The sequence below is a fragment of the Octodon degus genome, unplaced genomic scaffold, assembly GCF_000260255.1.
Source record: "Octodon degus isolate 3935 unplaced genomic scaffold, OctDeg1.0 scaffold00059, whole genome shotgun sequence".
In the NCBI taxonomy this organism is placed as follows: Eukaryota; Metazoa; Chordata; class Mammalia; order Rodentia; family Octodontidae; genus Octodon; species Octodon degus.
In genome coordinates, this window is record NW_004524635.1 from 7631470 (window position 1) to 7647873 (window position 16404).

At 40.8% G+C, this 16404-nt stretch overlaps 1 protein-coding gene across 4 annotated transcripts in view; it reads right to left on the reverse strand.

Annotated features, from left to right (window-relative positions):
- Positions 1-16404, reverse strand: part of Nek10 (NIMA related kinase 10) — a 314976-nt gene that overhangs the window by 235398 nt on the left and 63174 nt on the right. For all 4 annotated transcript variants that reach the window (XM_004634199.3, XM_023718528.1, XM_023718527.1 and 1 more), the window contains 10 exons: positions 16097-16236; positions 14036-14097; positions 11839-11916; positions 9384-9448; positions 8567-8669; positions 8346-8474; positions 7548-7685; positions 4219-4264; positions 2020-2141; positions 1784-1886 (listed from right to left, as the gene is read on the reverse strand). In XM_004634199.3, the coding sequence (XP_004634256.1) occupies positions 1784-1886; positions 2020-2141; positions 4219-4264; positions 7548-7685; positions 8346-8474; positions 8567-8669; positions 9384-9448; positions 11839-11916; positions 14036-14097; positions 16097-16236 (986 nt within the window). The remainder of the gene's footprint in view (positions 1-1783; positions 1887-2019; positions 2142-4218; positions 4265-7547; positions 7686-8345; positions 8475-8566; positions 8670-9383; positions 9449-11838; positions 11917-14035; positions 14098-16096; positions 16237-16404) is intronic.

Genomic DNA, 16404 nt, shown 5'->3' on the forward strand with positions numbered 1-16404 from the left:
TTGGCCAGGGAGATAACTCAGTGGCATAAGTACCTGTCTGACAAGTGTAAGGTCCTAAATTCAATCCCTGGTACAAAAAAAAAAAAAAAAAGCTACTACTACTAAATTATTTTAATTTATCAAAGAGAACAGTTTGTGCTTATAATGTTTGATCAAACTTACATGCCTATATCTTCTAATCCGAGTAACTACTTTCAAGGTAACATTATGCAATCTATCAGCCATTGTTAATTTCCTATTATCTTGCTTTGAAATTCTGTATCATTGCTGTTATTGTTCCTTTTCTTTTAAAAACTTATGGTATAATGCCTCAAAAAAAATGAATCTCAAAGCAATTGTTCTCAGGAAAGCATTGTAAGATACACTTTAGTAAAATGATTTTTTTAAAAAAGGAGAAAAACATAGGAAATAAGAAACAGACTCCAATCAGAAAAGGGACACATGAAAATTCCAGAACAACATCTGTACACTGTGTTCGCAGGATGGTAGACAGAAAGCAACAGGAAATAAAAGAAAATGTCCCAATGGAAAATAACACACATAAAAAACTGAAAAGAATTCAGACTGTGTCTTGGTGTTCGTGAAGACATACAGTCCTAGTAAATGTACACACTGGACATTTACCTTCACAAAAACTAGATTCTTCTAAAAGTAGAGAAGCAAGTTTTAGATGCCGTCGTGTATCTCTCCCATCAATAAACTCTGAGGATAGGGTTCTCCAAAAACAGTGCCTTCGGCGATCCACAGCAAGGGGTGAAGATTAACGTCTTCATCTTTATTTTCAATTCACTCTTTTATATTTTATTTCTAGAGACTTTGCTGTGTACCACAGACTCTTTGTGTAGTAATATATGTATAGAATTTGCACAGGAGCCAACATATATTGGTATATGTTCTCACAAAAGAAAAAAAATAATTACTGCATAGATGTCACCATGGGAACTATTTGGCGACCACAGACTTAGGCAGGGTCTTCCTCCTTGTACTTCATGAGCTATCAATAGTCCATGAGAGTAACACTCATGTTCACAGGTGGAAAAGTCAGGTGAAAGTTAATAAATCCTTCTAAGCTTAAAAATTAACTTTAAGTTGTGACTGACAACTAGGCAAATATGAGGGTAAAAATAAACCTACCAATTTATAAAATTGCATCCAACCTTAGACCTATTTGTTATAAGTAAAAATATTATGATACAAATATACATTGAAATATACAAATGGCCAAATATTTTATAGCTTTCAATATGGTCATAAGACAGACTGATGATAAGGTTTAGATCAGCGTGTTCACATGGCGGTCATAAAAAGCTTTTGTTGAAGAAGTAATTCTCTAAAGAAAGAAAAAGACCTAGAAACCACTGATTTATTCTCTCGAAGTACTTTATTTCCTCCTAAAAGGAAAATACAATGCAGTCATTTAGAAATATAATAGTCACTAACCAAAATGGTAGCCACAACTCACACATGGATAAGTAACTAAAATTGAATAAAATTCAAAATTTGTTCCATCGACCACAACAGTGACCCTCTAAGTACTCAACAGGTAGCTGTGACAAGTGGCTCTACATTGGACAGCAGGATTAAAAATGTTCCATCTATGTCCAAAGCTCCAGTGGATACCACTATGCTAGAAGAACAATGTACTCTAGAATTATTCTCAGAAAGTCCTTAAATACTGCTGTACTTGCTTTGTAACTGTTCTTTGTCCTTTTTCCTCAACATACTATTCTACTTTAGAATAATATTCAAGAATTCTTTAAAAAATTAAGATTTTTATACTTACTAATGGTCACTTTGTCCTTGTCCCCCAACATAATGTTGTTTGGTGTCAGGTCTCTATGCACAATCCTCTTTTCCTTGTGTAAGTATCGAAGAGCTAAGCACAACTTGAAACAAGAATGAGAAACCAATTTTACTTCCCCCAATATGCATATCACCAACAATAACCGCTATATACTCCTAAGAAGCCAGGTCACAACGTTACTATATTATGAAAAGTTTTTGAAAGAAAAGATATACCTGTATAAATATTTTCCACAGTCTTTCCTCAGTGAAATGGTGCTGTTTTTCCTTCAAAGAACTGAAATGCTCTCCAAGCGGTGCTCCTTCTATAAGTTCCATGACTATATACAACCTATCATCTAGAGAAAAAATGTAAAATAGATGGAGGAAATTCAAATTACACGCAGAATCTTGGAAAACAAGCTTACACATTAGAAGCTGAGCTTCTGAATGGGCGTACAGAGCACAACACTAAAGAAAGTATATCACACATGATCTGGATACACTGTGTACACATGCCAGTTGCTTAGAATGAATGTAGGTATTGTGTACCTCAAGTGCATGCCAATGTAGACGAATTCCAGATCAACAAAGAAGGGCCTCTCTGTAGCAGTGGATGGGGTGGGGGTGCGGAGGTGTCAGAGCAACAGAAGCCCAGCAACAATCTGTCCACGCTACAGACCACGCCCTACTATACGCTCCCACTGGTGCTATTTTCATTTTCTATGCACATCAGTGCGTGGGACAGCTGGAAAGTACCAGGGAGAAGAAACAAGCAGATCCGAGTCATGGGAGCTAGAGAACACATAAACATGCCTTTCCTACGCACAGCCTGAAACGTACCCTTAGACCAAATCAGACATTCAAAAAAAAATTTTTTTTTTTATTTTTTGGTGTCTCATAGATTTACTCTGCAGAAACATGTACAAAATCACGCCATGGCTTTGCTAAGACACAGCTGAAAGTGCCAGCCATAATTTTTGTTGTTCCTTCGAGAACAAAGACAGCAGGTCTTCTCTTGGTTTGATCTTACAGACACCGAGAATCTCATTAACTCTTTGTGCTTTGTGTCTCCACTTTGGATGCCAAGAAAAAAAGTGAATTCCACTTTCTCCAGTAGAACCAGAATGAGTCTGCTGACAATTAGGTGTATGAAGTGCCTTTTATGCTTTGGGGTATATACAAAATGTATACATACACAACAATAATAAAAGTGGGATTCTGTGTTCTGCCACGTGCGTCTGCTTCCATTACAGCCATATTTTGCTCTACACAGAAGCACATCATTCTGAATGCTGGCTGTATGTTAGTGTACAAGAAGGATAAATAACAATTTAATCATTCTTCTGTACAGAGATATTATATTGTTTCAAATGCTTCATTATTCTGAGAAATATTTGGTGTATTTTTAAGCTTATCTCTAGCATTACTTTTTAAAATGTTTCTGACCTTCCATTCACTTTTATTGCGCCTGTCTGACCTAAGGGGAGAGGATTCACTGCAGGAATTTCCGCAGTGAGCTCTTCTGAGTCATATGCAGAAGGGAAGATGTGTAGGACAGTAACAAACTCCAGAGCACATAAATGTTTCCATAAATGACAGTGGCTCTGATAAAGAAGCAATTAGTAATTTCCAATAAGTATTGCCTATTATCATTCAAATCTTTTTTCGAATGGACATTTACTTTGAAATTTCATATACGTTTGATTACTAAGTTTCATTGATATATTATTTCCATCAACAGTCCTGGATTTACTTGTTGTTTGTTTGTTGTTTTTCTTTTGTTTTGTTTGTTTTGTAATATACATATAGATTAGTGGTGTGGAGATTGTCCTCATGTTGGACTCAATATTCCATCCTATTTGAGAGCCTGCCAGTGGGCAGAAAGAAACCAAGGCTCTATCGCCACCTGGTGGCGTTCATGTGAACTTCAAGCAAAAGAAATCAATTTACTTTGGGAGTGGGAAAATGTCTGATTCAATACACACTGCTTTAATTTTTCATAAAGAAACTATTACCCTTCATTTTTATCTCCTGAAACTATTAAGTGATTTTTGATATATTACAAATAACAAGAACAATTATTTTGATTTGATGATGAAGTGCCTTCCCTACAGGTATCTAAGTCATCCACAACTATCTTCAGGTAATTGTGTCATGATTTGATTGGTCAAGAAAATGATGTTGGGGCTGGGGAGATAGCTCAGTAGAATAAGAGCTTGCCTGGTAAGCACAAGGTCCTGAGTTCAATCCCCGGTACCCCCCACAAAAAAAAAAAAAAAAAGATACTTTTAAACATCTATTATTATGTTAATAACAAAAATCAAAGAAAAGAGTTGAGTTGAGTTGAGTTTGTGACATTCTAATGTGAAAATATGTAAGTTCCGAGACACTTCCATTTAATTAGAAATCCCACCACAAAGAAGTCATACTCACTTTCCAGAAATGTTTTGTAATAGCGGACGATGTTAGGATGATAAAGCTACAAAAAATAAAGCACAAACATTATCTGCTCCAAAGTACAAAGTCATTTCATAGACTTTCATTTCATAGATTATTATATTTAAAAAACTGAGCATTTCAACATAGCATCTGAGATTTTTATAAGTTTTTTAAAAATCTGTTGCTTACAAAATTCAGCTGAAAGTACCAATCACCTATATGGTTTGATGAAACAAAATTAAAAACCGCTTCACTACAAAAGTGAAACAGAATTATAGAACTAAATAGAACCTAAAAATTCACTTAGTGCGTTCTAATACCATAAAGACAGCATAAAGGAAAAAAAAAACAACACAATGAAGCCATTTGTGTCAGTATACATTTCTATAGATACCCATTGCTTTTTCTTACCTCTTTCCACATCTATCTATATATGTATAGTTTGTGTCTACAATATGCCAATGTTCTACACAACGGTTCATATGAAACTGAAATCATCTAAAAGCTAAGTGAGACAGAATCATAGTACTCATTGACAAGATTTCCCCTGGCCACACTCACCCGGAGCCCTCTGACTGTCCTTCCCCAGGAGCCCTCGTGCTTGGCCTGCAGGATTTCAGCAAGAACCCTGCAAGGCCATTTATCAGGAATCTCACATCTCGCTCCCGATACCTAAGTCCCTTTCAGTAACTTGCCAACCACTGGCGCCCCCTGCCTCTACTGCCTCCCTATAAACTCCTCATTCCTTGTGGAGCTTATCACCAGAGTCCAGCTCTCTCCTGCCATCCTCTGACCTCTCACAGTGGTAGCTAGAGTTTTCTTTGTCATTTTTTAAAAGTACGTGATGCAGTTTCCCTTTGCTGTGACTTTGCTGAAGGATGTGATGGAAGTTCTGCTTTTCTTTTTAAGTGAAAGGACATCATTTTCTACAAGAATACTAACATTCTTGCAGCTATTTATCACTTGAGTTTCTAATCAAACTGAATTTTGTCTTACCGCAGAAAAATGGCCATTGCTTTTATAAATGGCTTGTGTCCCTTCCTGGTCCTTCTGCATGATGCTTTGAGGGGCAGGCTGCTAGCCACCCCCCTCATCTCTAGCAATGGAGCTGTCAGGACATGGCTTCCAGGGCAGAGGGCACCCGTCCTGGTCCTGCCTGCTGTGGGCGTGGGCCTGTCACATGCTGAGTCTGAGGGAAGCGCTTGGGTTCTTGACGTGGAGCCCCCAATGCCAGCAGTGGCTCTTGGGCTTTTCTTCTCCCTACCATGCACGTGGACGTGTCTGTGGCAGCTTCGCAGACACAGGCGACGACTGGGAGGGGCAGAGCCCCCAGATGGCTGGGCGGAGCCGAGAACACCACCTGCTTGCTGAGTGCCCTTTGGCACCATCACATGAAGTGGAGATAGCTAATGCACTGTGCGCCTTCGCTTCTGGCCTTGTCTTCTTGGCCCCGTGTTAGGCTTATCCTCACAACTGTGCTGTCCTCACTTCCGCTGCTTCTTTCTCCCGATACCTCCTGCTTTGAGGGCCCAGAAGGTCTACCCTTTGCACCTGCTGACCTTCTAGTGAGACCAACTGTGTGCAGTTCTGAGTGGCCGCAAAGTCTAAAGTCACAATACGTTGGAAACACTTCCAAATATTTACTTTAGAAATACTCTCTTCATAGTATTAGTTTCTTTCAAAAGTAATTTCTTTTTTGGTCATTATTTACCTATCAAAATAACCTTAGAGAAAAAAAAAAATACATGATTTTTTTTCTTTCAGAAATCTCCATTGCTTAAATGCATTGTGGTACCATGGATTGATACAGAAAAAAGACATTAATGGAAAATTGATAAAATCAAATACAGGCTAGAGCACCGCTAAAAATAATGTACCAATGTTAATTCTTAGCTTCACAAATGCATTATGGTTATATAAAAATTATATTATGGGAAATGTGTAGAATATATAGTTGTTCTCTGTATCAGCTCTATAACTTCCTTGTAAACACAAAATTATTTCAAAATATTAAGAACTTGTTTTTAAAAAATAAAATAAAGCCTTCCAAATAGTCCCTCCTGGACACTTTCTCTTCTGAGGAAATATGGTAAAACACATGATCTACCTCGTTGCCTAGCAAACAGCCACAACCAGAACCATATTCTGGGCCTAGCTCATTGCCAAGAGTTAGATCTAGATTTGGATCCAAATGAAAACAATGGAGCAGCAAAGGTCAAAACCCATGTACTACCTTGTGCTATAATGAAACAACTCCTTGAAAATGCTGGTTTATCCTAAATATGAGCAAACACTAGCTCTTAAAAAAAAAAACAAAAAACCTAACTTGGCCAGGAGCAGTGGTGCATTTGTGTAATTCCAGCAATCTGATAGGCATGTCGAGTTCAAGCCAACCTTGGTGAATTAGTGAAATCTTATCTCAAACTAAAAAATAAAAGGATTGGGCTTGCAGCTCTGCAGAGGCCTTGGGTTCAATTCCAGTACTGAAAAAGCATCTAACCTACTGCATTAGTATATAAAACTTAACTGTACAGCAAGCTATTGACGACACAATCACTGTGCTTCACAAGTTGAAGTAGAACTATAGACCTCGATGACTAATCTGCATATTTATGGTACTCTTTCTGTCATGCATAGATACCACGTGCATGTGACTAACAGAATAACAGAGAACACAGAACAGAGGGGCTGACCACCCTCCCTGGGAGTTACAGCAACAGTGCTGGGAATAAACGCACAAGTAAGAAAGGCTGCAAAAGAAGCCAATGCATTCTGGGGTCTCAAAAAAATCCCCTTCTGCTTCTGATGTGTTCCTTCTTCCTTCCCAAATAAACCTCCAGCAGGATGGCTCATTGAGCTATGTCAGTATATTCTTTCATGACAGTAAATATTAACCCATCTTGAAAACTCAGTGTTTGACTGAATAAACCACCACTGAAAAATATCAGCAGCTTGGTTCCACTTGGTGAAAGTCAGGGAACTTGTAGCCATGCTCCTAGGTAGGTAACTAGGTAATGAATACTCATCAGGAGCAGAAAGGGCTGCACTCCACTCCGAGGGAAGAGAAGACTGCTCATGGGTGCTACAGCCAGTGCCCAAAGCCCAACTGTTTTTGTTTCCATGCTCTCAATATAAATTCCACAAAGGATTTCTATGGTTCAACCTCAAACAAGAGGGAAAAAGCAGGTGAAAACACTACACCTCGGTGTGCAGTGTTTCCCACAGAGCCAGCCCATGCATAGCATGGATAAGACTAGCACAAGAGCTCTGTGTCAACAACAGTTATTCAATAAAATATCTTCAGAAACAAGAAAAGCATTTACCTGCTCTTTAATTATTGTTAACTCAGAAACAATATTCTTCACGCTGCTGTCTCGATCTTTTTTATCCTTTCCAAATACTGGGTTATGCAAATTAACTTCTTTCATTGCTAGAAGATTCTGACCACTACGTTTTCTAACCTAAAAATAAGGAAGAAAAACAAAAAGACTCAGTGGAATGCAAGTGGATTTACTTTAACCTCAGCTTAGAAAATTAGTATCTTCTGTGCAGTCTGCCATAAGGAGTAGGCTTTCACTATGTAAATACAGCACCACTGGCACAAGTTTAGAGAATGTATCACCTACCAGTTCATGCTGTTTAGACTATTTTTCTGAGAAATGATGTCTTTTCTCTTAAAATATCACTACCCAATTGCTAGAGCTGATAGCTAAGATATTAATGTAGCTATCTCTGCCTGTTGTATAAAACATTCTAATTTGTTGTTATTGTTGTTTGTATTTTAGGGAAGGGTCAACAGGGTATTCAGGGTCTCACTACTAGATTGGACTCATAGTGATCTGCCTGTTTACTGCCTCCCAAGAGCTGGGATTACAGGTGTGCGCCACCATGCCCAGTCTCAATTGCCATCTCAGCGCGCCCCTGGGCTGGGGCCAGCCCAGCAGGCTCAGGGATAGAACCCCCAGCTCTGCTGAGCTACTTGGCTGGCCCTAACATTCTAATTTTTAATGTCTTTATTCCATCACAGGAACTGCATTAGTGAACTTGAATGTGAGTGTGAAAGTGTGACTGCCGCCTCATTTGAGGATCTCTGGATCGCCGCTCCCCAAAGGCAAGAGCACCTTGTACACGCAGCCGAAAGCTCCACTCCCCAGATGATCCAGAATTGCATAGTCGCCTATATATTTCGAAGGAGCCTTGTTCTGATTAATGCTTTCGATATTTTCAGCAATTTGTTTCAGTTCATCCTCCTAATGAACAAATAAAAATAAAATGAGCTGCCGGGACTGACTCTACCCTGGCCCGCTAGCAGCCTGCCTAAATATTTCAATGTGGGACTCACCACTAACAAATTCAACTTTGATACCAATTCCTCATAAGCGCTGATATCACGAACATAATGTCCTATGTCGATGAAGATTTCAAACAAGTCCGTGGGGAAAAGTCTACAGAGAAAAATACACATTCATTTAGAACCCGGAAACTATTGGTTATTCTTCCTTTTTCCCTAAATTCAAATATTACAAGGAAATAGATACGCAATATAAAATGTGCCGTGCTGTCGGAGCAAACGATGCCACGCTACCTCCAGACTTGCCCGCCAAAAGCTTCTAGGGAGTTGGAGCTTGTGCTCTTGGCTCGTCCAGACAACCGGGCAGGGCACACGCACGTGCCACGGTAGGTACCTGGCAGCATGATGGCACCCTAGTCACGTTCCCCAGCACAACTTTCTAACCCTGGGCGGGCCCCCACGCCTTCAAACAAGCTCCAAGCTTCTTGGGGAATCCTGACAAGTATTTTGCGTTTCTGTTGATAAGAGAAACTGGCAAGATAACCTTGGAATTTCTAAGTGGACAAAAAAATGAGTACAGTCCATGTTTTTGATGCCATCCATTTAGGATGTGCATGGCTTTAAGGAAAATGTACTAAAACCGTGATAGTCGCAGGCAGCCAAGAGGAGTTGTACTCCTGGTGCTCTTTCACCGTCACTGTTGTTCATTTTCAGTCCTGCCAAAGGAGCTCACTTAGATCTGTGCCTGGAACCTGAACACACACAGCTGGCGCGCTGACCGTTCTCCTGTTGGCGAGAACATTGTCCAGCCCATTGCTCTCTTAAACCGGGTGGTCCTTTGCTTTTCTCCCAGCTCCTAAGTGCATACCTTTTAAAGAGCGGTCTGTTTCTTTCCATACTGAAGAGAAACCTCAGGGCTCGGAAAGCGTAACACTAGGAAATAAAAGGAAATGTGACTCTTCAAGGGTGGCCCAACAAATCAACACATTCTCTGGACAGAATTCTCGGGAAATAGACATTCAAGTTTCTTCATTCTGAGGGGCTGGCCTAACATGGAGCCCAGGCTTATACGTAATGGAAAACAAAACCACCCACACCTGGGGCAGGTCTTATAATCAGAATGGTGATGGGGAAGGCTGGGGAGCCCGGCCTTGTTTTCTCAGTACTTGCCATTAAATCCCTTCTAGAAAGTATGAAATGGGAACAGAGACAAGAAGCAAAACTCCTATGCTGGGAAAACCAAATAGCCAAAGAGTTCCAGAGCTTGAGTTTTATGATGTTTCTACCCTGCTATGTATACCTCAGTATTTATATGGTTTCCGTGAGAAAATAAACATTAGAAATGATGACATATAAAAATAGCCACAGGCACAGTGGACTCAAGCCTGACAAATTGGCCTCTTGAGTAAAGAGTCTGAAGCGTTCCCCAAATAGAACAATCGACAGTAACTCCCTAGAACACTCAGAAAGAGACCTGGGAGGCTTTCACTAAGAAAAATAAACAGCTGATATTTTACAAGGCTCAGAAAAAAGAGCCCCCAGCTTGCAAGTGCACCACTGGCAAGACTGGGACCTGCCCCCTCTCACCTGGCCCATTCTGCAGATGGGCCATCTAAATAGCAGGACACACACAAAACAACTCAGAGAGAGCTGTGTGTCCGGCAGAGGGCAGAATGGTGACATACAGGAGGGGACAGTGTGGATGGTGAGGAAGTGGACCTGTGCACTGTGCACAACTTAGATCAATGGGATTTTTTTTTTTTTTCACAGTATTGGAGATTGAACCCCAGGCCTGCAGAGCTTCATCGTCAATGCTTTTGTTGTGGGACAGCATCTTTCTACAGCATCCTCTACAGTAGAGGCCCAGCCTGGCCTCTACTCCTCAACAGTAGGCATTGGGGCTGGGGGCGGGCGGTCACCACACCCAGCCTCTGAAAACTCCTACTGGAATTTTCAGAAACCTCTGCTGAACAGAACACATATGCAGGATGGACACATCTGTGTGGCAGACAAGAGAAATCAAGCCTTACATTCTCCGTCCTTGGTAGTATTTCAGCAACCTTGCCTGCTCCCGTACAAACACTAATCAATGTCTCTGCCAGGTTTGGCCATCATTGTGGATGAGATAGATATGAGCTCTTCTAAAACAATATTTTTTGCTTTTTAACTGATACACAGGCATTAAAATGATACATATTTGGGGTACTGTGTGATGTCTGTATATACAACGTCCCACGTTATTGTTGAAATCAAGTTACACAGAGCCATCTTTTCAAACATCTGTCATTAAGGTTGTCTGTACTTTCTTTTCTAAATGAGTTGAAAATGACCCAAAACTACTGCAAAGGCTTGTTTTGAATATGATTTTGCCATCAGAGTGTTTTTGGAGATGCCACAGTTCACAAAACACAGGACTCTACATAAATGTACCCTCAGGGGGCCAGGGAGATGGCTCAGTGGAATAAGCGCTTCCCTGGCAAGTGCAAGGGCCTGAGTTCAATCCCCAGTTCTGCAAAAAAAAAAAAAAAACATAAATATACCCTCAGAGGCCATGTCTCCTGGGGCACTCTGTCCCCCAAGCCCTTCAGGAGCCCCTGCCGTCCCCTTTTCCTGCCCTGCCCTTCCATGCTGCAGTGCAGGCTACTAGCACCCACACCTGGTATCTCCTCATTCCCTGAGCAAGTCCATTCTTATCCCTCAAGATCCATTTCACAGGCTTTCCTTTTCAAAAAAAAAAAAATTTAAAGATGACAAATAATTTTCCTCTGTTGCTATACTCTCATATTTGAGAAATGCATATTTTAAAAAAGAACAGTATATCCAGGCATGGTGTCACATGCCTATAATCCCAGCTACTTGAGAGGCTGAGGCAGGAGGACCACAAAGGTGAGGTCATTTTGGGCAACTGAGTGAGACCCTGATTCAACATTTTTGAGGGGCTCAACATTTTTGATGGGCTCGTTTTATGTAGCTCAATGGTGGAGCGCTTGCCTTGCATGTGTGAGGACCTAGGTTCAACTGCCAGCAACACAAAAAAATTAGATACAATGAAAAGTAAAACTAGAACTTGCTGGTGAGCAAGGAAACACCTAAATAAATACACTTCTTTCTACCACACAGAGAAACCACTATTACGCCTCTAATAGCATCCTACTATCACTGGTTTCCACACTGGCCTCTGTCACCAGGTATTTGTCCCTTACCACCAGCATGAAGACCAACATTAGTCTTAAAGATGCTATCACAGGTTATTTTCCGTAAGAGTACTTACGTATCAAAGCTTCGATAACTTGATACTGAAGGATAAGAGACATGCTTATTACCTGTAGTAGATGGGTTTTTGCTGCATTCTTTTGTTTATTTGGTAAAATTAATTTTGCTATTGTATATACACCGTTTTCCTGAAAGATTAAAGGAATAAAAAAATAAACTTATCAGTATCCAGAGATGACACCATGGAGATGCCCAAACATAATGAAGCAACTAACAATTGCAGAAAAAAAAAAAAATTCTGCAATTGTGGAACTTTAAGTAAATCTTACAGGAAACACTAAAAAAATAATGCAGTGTTGTATTTGATAAAGACCAGAAACACTGCCTTCAATCTTCAACTGTTTGAAAAGAACCAAGTTATAATTAATAAAATATTGAAATTTAAATTTAACGTTTCTATTTTAGAAGCAAAGAGTAAGGGACTAAAAAAGGATAGAATAAAGGATCCAAATATCTTTACATTTTGAATTTCAAAGACCTAACAATGAGAGACAATTTCCCTTACTATAGTATTTATTATTAAAGTATCGTGATCAAGCATTGTAAGTAAATTTTTTAAAAGAAGTCAACAAAACTATAACAGGTTAAAAAGAAAATAAAGGGCCCGGGGAGATGGTTCAGTGGAATAAGTGCTTCCCTGGCAAGCATAAGGGTCTGAGTTCAATCCCCGGTTCCACCAATAAATAAATAAAATTTACAGGAAACATCTTATGAAGGGGCCGGGGAGATGGCTCAGTGGAATAAGCACTTCCCTAGCAAGTGCAAGGGTCTGAGTTCAATCCCCATTCCACAAAAATAAATAAAATAAAATAAAATAAAATTTATCTGTAAAACTACAGTTAACATCTTTCTAGATTTGTCTCATAACAAAGATATACATGGAGGAATGAATAAAAGTGTTAACTTATAGCTACCTCTCTATTATCTGTTAAATATAAAATTTACTGATCTCAACTATGCGTGGGCACTTAGATTAACAGAGCAAAGAAACTGACTTGCCTTAGTGCATTTAATTTTTAGTGTCTCTGTGAATTATTTGATAATTTTACTGTTGTGTACATGATAAAACCACAACTTGGAGAGGTTACAGCATTTTTTCAGAAGCCCAGCTAGCAGGTAAGGATGTCAGGAGTTGAAGGCCAGTCTAGCCAACCCTAATGCCTCCCCTCTGCCACCTTTCCTTGGCAATCTGAGCCCTTACAAACTTTAATACATTTGCATAATCTGAAGGAAATACTGTATTGACTCCCACTAAAAAAGTGTTCTATGTACAGTTTGATATGTAGGAGATAACTTTTGTAATAAAAAATCATATCAGGGTTGTGCACATAGATACATAGGCTTGTATGTGTGTTTACTTATTTGTTTATATCTATATGTGTATACATGTAACTATATACATAGTAGCCTAATATGCAATGAAAAGTCTTAAGGACATCTTCCCATGAGTTCTGACCCTCCCCTCATTCTCTTAGTCTTGTAATAATACCACTATTCCTACTTCACTAGCCTGGCCTAAGTCTTGTTTACACAACAGACCATTCCTGACAAGGAAGCTTTCAGCTCCTGAAGAGTAATGAGCCTTGTGCAAACAGGAAAAGGACCAATGACTGGACTAAGACACATGCTTCCACAAGAGTTAAGTTCCCGGCTTCCTCATTCTCTGCTACCCCAGGTGGCCCTCACAAACTCCTTATTCTGCAAGAGAACAGCTGCCTTGGCATTTAGGAGCCCTCCACCCCTCGTGAGTCTTTATCTCAAAGCTGTTCTTGCTATGATGTTTTCTTTCTCGCTCTCCTTTATTTCTTCTATAATCAAAGAGCTATACTTGTGAAATCAGTTTCTTGGCAATAAATGTTTTTGTTTAGTGTGTCTCTATCCATTGCTAACTGAATAACATCACATATTCTTAAAGTGACTTCTCCTCAATTCATAGTTATTCTCTGTGCCCAGAATTAAACCAATTCAGAATAACAACAACAAAAAGAGATAAAGAGAAAAACTGAAGAGGACTGCACACAATGCAAGAAACAAACATCCACGTAGATGAACCACAAGTCACAAGTGAGCTAAAGAAGGAAGGACATGAATACAAGTTAGAGCTCTGTAAGTTATGTAAGAAATGTTAAAATGTTGAAAAGCCCCATGAGAACATCCCAGAACCTGCGTTCTACGGCGCGAACCGCAACTGAAGGCTGGTTGATCACAACAGGAGGAGACGGCCCCACCCGGACCTGGGCTGCTCACCTGGACCACCTGGTGGGCGTTGGCGTCATTGAGCACCAGCTCCGTGAGGGCAGCACAGCAGGCTGGAAAGAGAGCAGCAAGCCCAGCGGGCGTCAGTCAGCACTGTGAACACAGCCAGCCCCCACGCTCACCTCGGGGCTGGCCAGCGCCTGCCTCTACAGGGAACGCTACTGCCACAGTCACTCCTCAAGAAAACGGCACAGCTCTGGGACGGGGGAAGCTGGCTTTTCATGGCCTCTAGTTCACTCCTCCAGTATTTCACATGCATGGTGAAATACCTGATATTGAGCACCTACTGTATACAAGAAGGCAGGGTTTGTATTTGTCTGGTTCATGTACTTCTCAGTGGTCAACCTGTGCCGGGCACCTAGCAGATACCCAATAAATATATCAACAGTGCTAGATAAATTCATGAGGGCTTTAAATTTGTTATCAGAATTAATTCTTATAATCAGGAATGTACTATGGCTGGCTACCAGCCCTGCTGATAAGAACGCAGGATGAAAGAGGTTAAATAGGCTCAGACATAACTCATAAGTAGAAAGGGCCAGGAGTCCAGTTTCAGCGGGCTGGACATTAAATCCCAACTCCCATAACATACCCTTCCTGCCTCTTTGCAGCCACTGTGACATTGTGCTCTGAGAACTTTGTCCTCTCAGGTTGCCACCAGCGCAAAGGATGCCACAGGGTGCCAGGTCCTTGACACTGATCCAGCACCCTGCCAGAGACTTTACCTAAGCCCTTATTTCTTTCCCACGACAACCACAGAGTGCTAATATCTCGTCTCCATTTTACAAGAGCAAAACTAACGCATGGAGAGGTCGAGAACAGCGCCCAGAGCCCCAGGGCTCTCTAAGCGAGCGTCGTAAAAACTCTTACGCTTTTAATTTTCACTTGTTTTCCTTCTTGCATTTAAGTATAAAATAAGCGTGCAAGCCCTCCTTAAGTGTGAGCTTGATGGTATTACATATCTACACACCCAGAAGCCACCCCTACCCAGAGGAGGACACAGGCTGTTCCTAGCCCAACTTTTTCACCTCCCTACGCGTTAACCATCTTGTAATCCCATAAGTAGGCAACCACTCTTCTGATGTTCATCGCCTTTGACTTGATCCACTCTTTGGAGACACAGAATAATAATAATAATAATAATAATAATAATAATAATAATAGCAACTTTGAGATCCAACTGGATTAGATTTCTGGGAGAAGTTTCACACATGAAAACCCAGTCTGAGCCCATGATTCAGACAGAAGTCTTTCAGAGAGAGCAGAAAAGATAAATGAAAGGTGAGATCTTAGTTTTCTGTCTCCATATGTCTATGAGAAAACATCTTGCCCATTTTCCAGAAGGAAGTAGAAAAGTAGGGGGCACAGAGAAAGCCTGCCTTCTCCTGCCCCGCCTCTGCTCCTACCTCCCTCTGCCCCACGTCCCCTTCCCCTCTCAGGGTCTCCCTAGCTCACTTCGGGCACACACTCTCCCCTTCTCCTCCCATCCTGCAGGCTGTGGCAGGATGCCTGCAGGGCCAGCAGCTCTGAGCCTGCCCTGGAGCCCCGCTTGTCCCGAAGGCCAGGTGCTCCTGCATCTTCCAAGAAATATCTCTACGCATGCGTGGCTGCACTGGCTTTGGTGTGAAAATCCCACACAGAACAGGATCTACCTCTGTCATCTCCTTGGAGGAGAGTTTCGCAAGATCTAGAAAATTATAGGTAGCATGATTCAGGCCACAGAGCAAGCTGCATTCCCAAATCCAGCTTTACCAGTAATAAACCTAATAGTCTCTTTATTTCTAACTTTTCCATTTGTTCCTCATTAAGTTAGGAGCACAGAAGGATGAGGAAAGTTTTTGTATCATTAACCTAGCAATCCAACACCATTACCAAGATGCTTCTGGCATCCACCTGATTTAACTGTACAGGTTTATAATCTTATAAGCCATGTATAACTCTATAATCATAATTTTATAACAATACAATATAGTGATACAAGATAACAAAATATGCTATATCAAATAATAAAATATGGCAATCATATTACAATACAATACATGGCATAAATACCGGCTTGAAGAGAGAAGGTGTTTTCTTGTATTTCACGAGGGCTGAGGTCTTCTGACAAATGAAGCTGCTGGATTCGGCCTGCCGCGTTCGCACTAGACAGGCTTCCGATGGAGGAGCGGTCAGAAACAAAATTTCTATCTCTGAAATGTTAATGCACAAGCACAAGTCAGTCTTCCTTTATGGTCAGTTCTTTTTACGTCATGGTGTCAAGTTTTTGCCTCTGCAGGTCACTATCCTTATGCTACACATTCCCCCCTCCCTCTCCCTCCCTCGCTCCTTCCCTCAGTCCCTCCCTCCCTCCCTCCCTC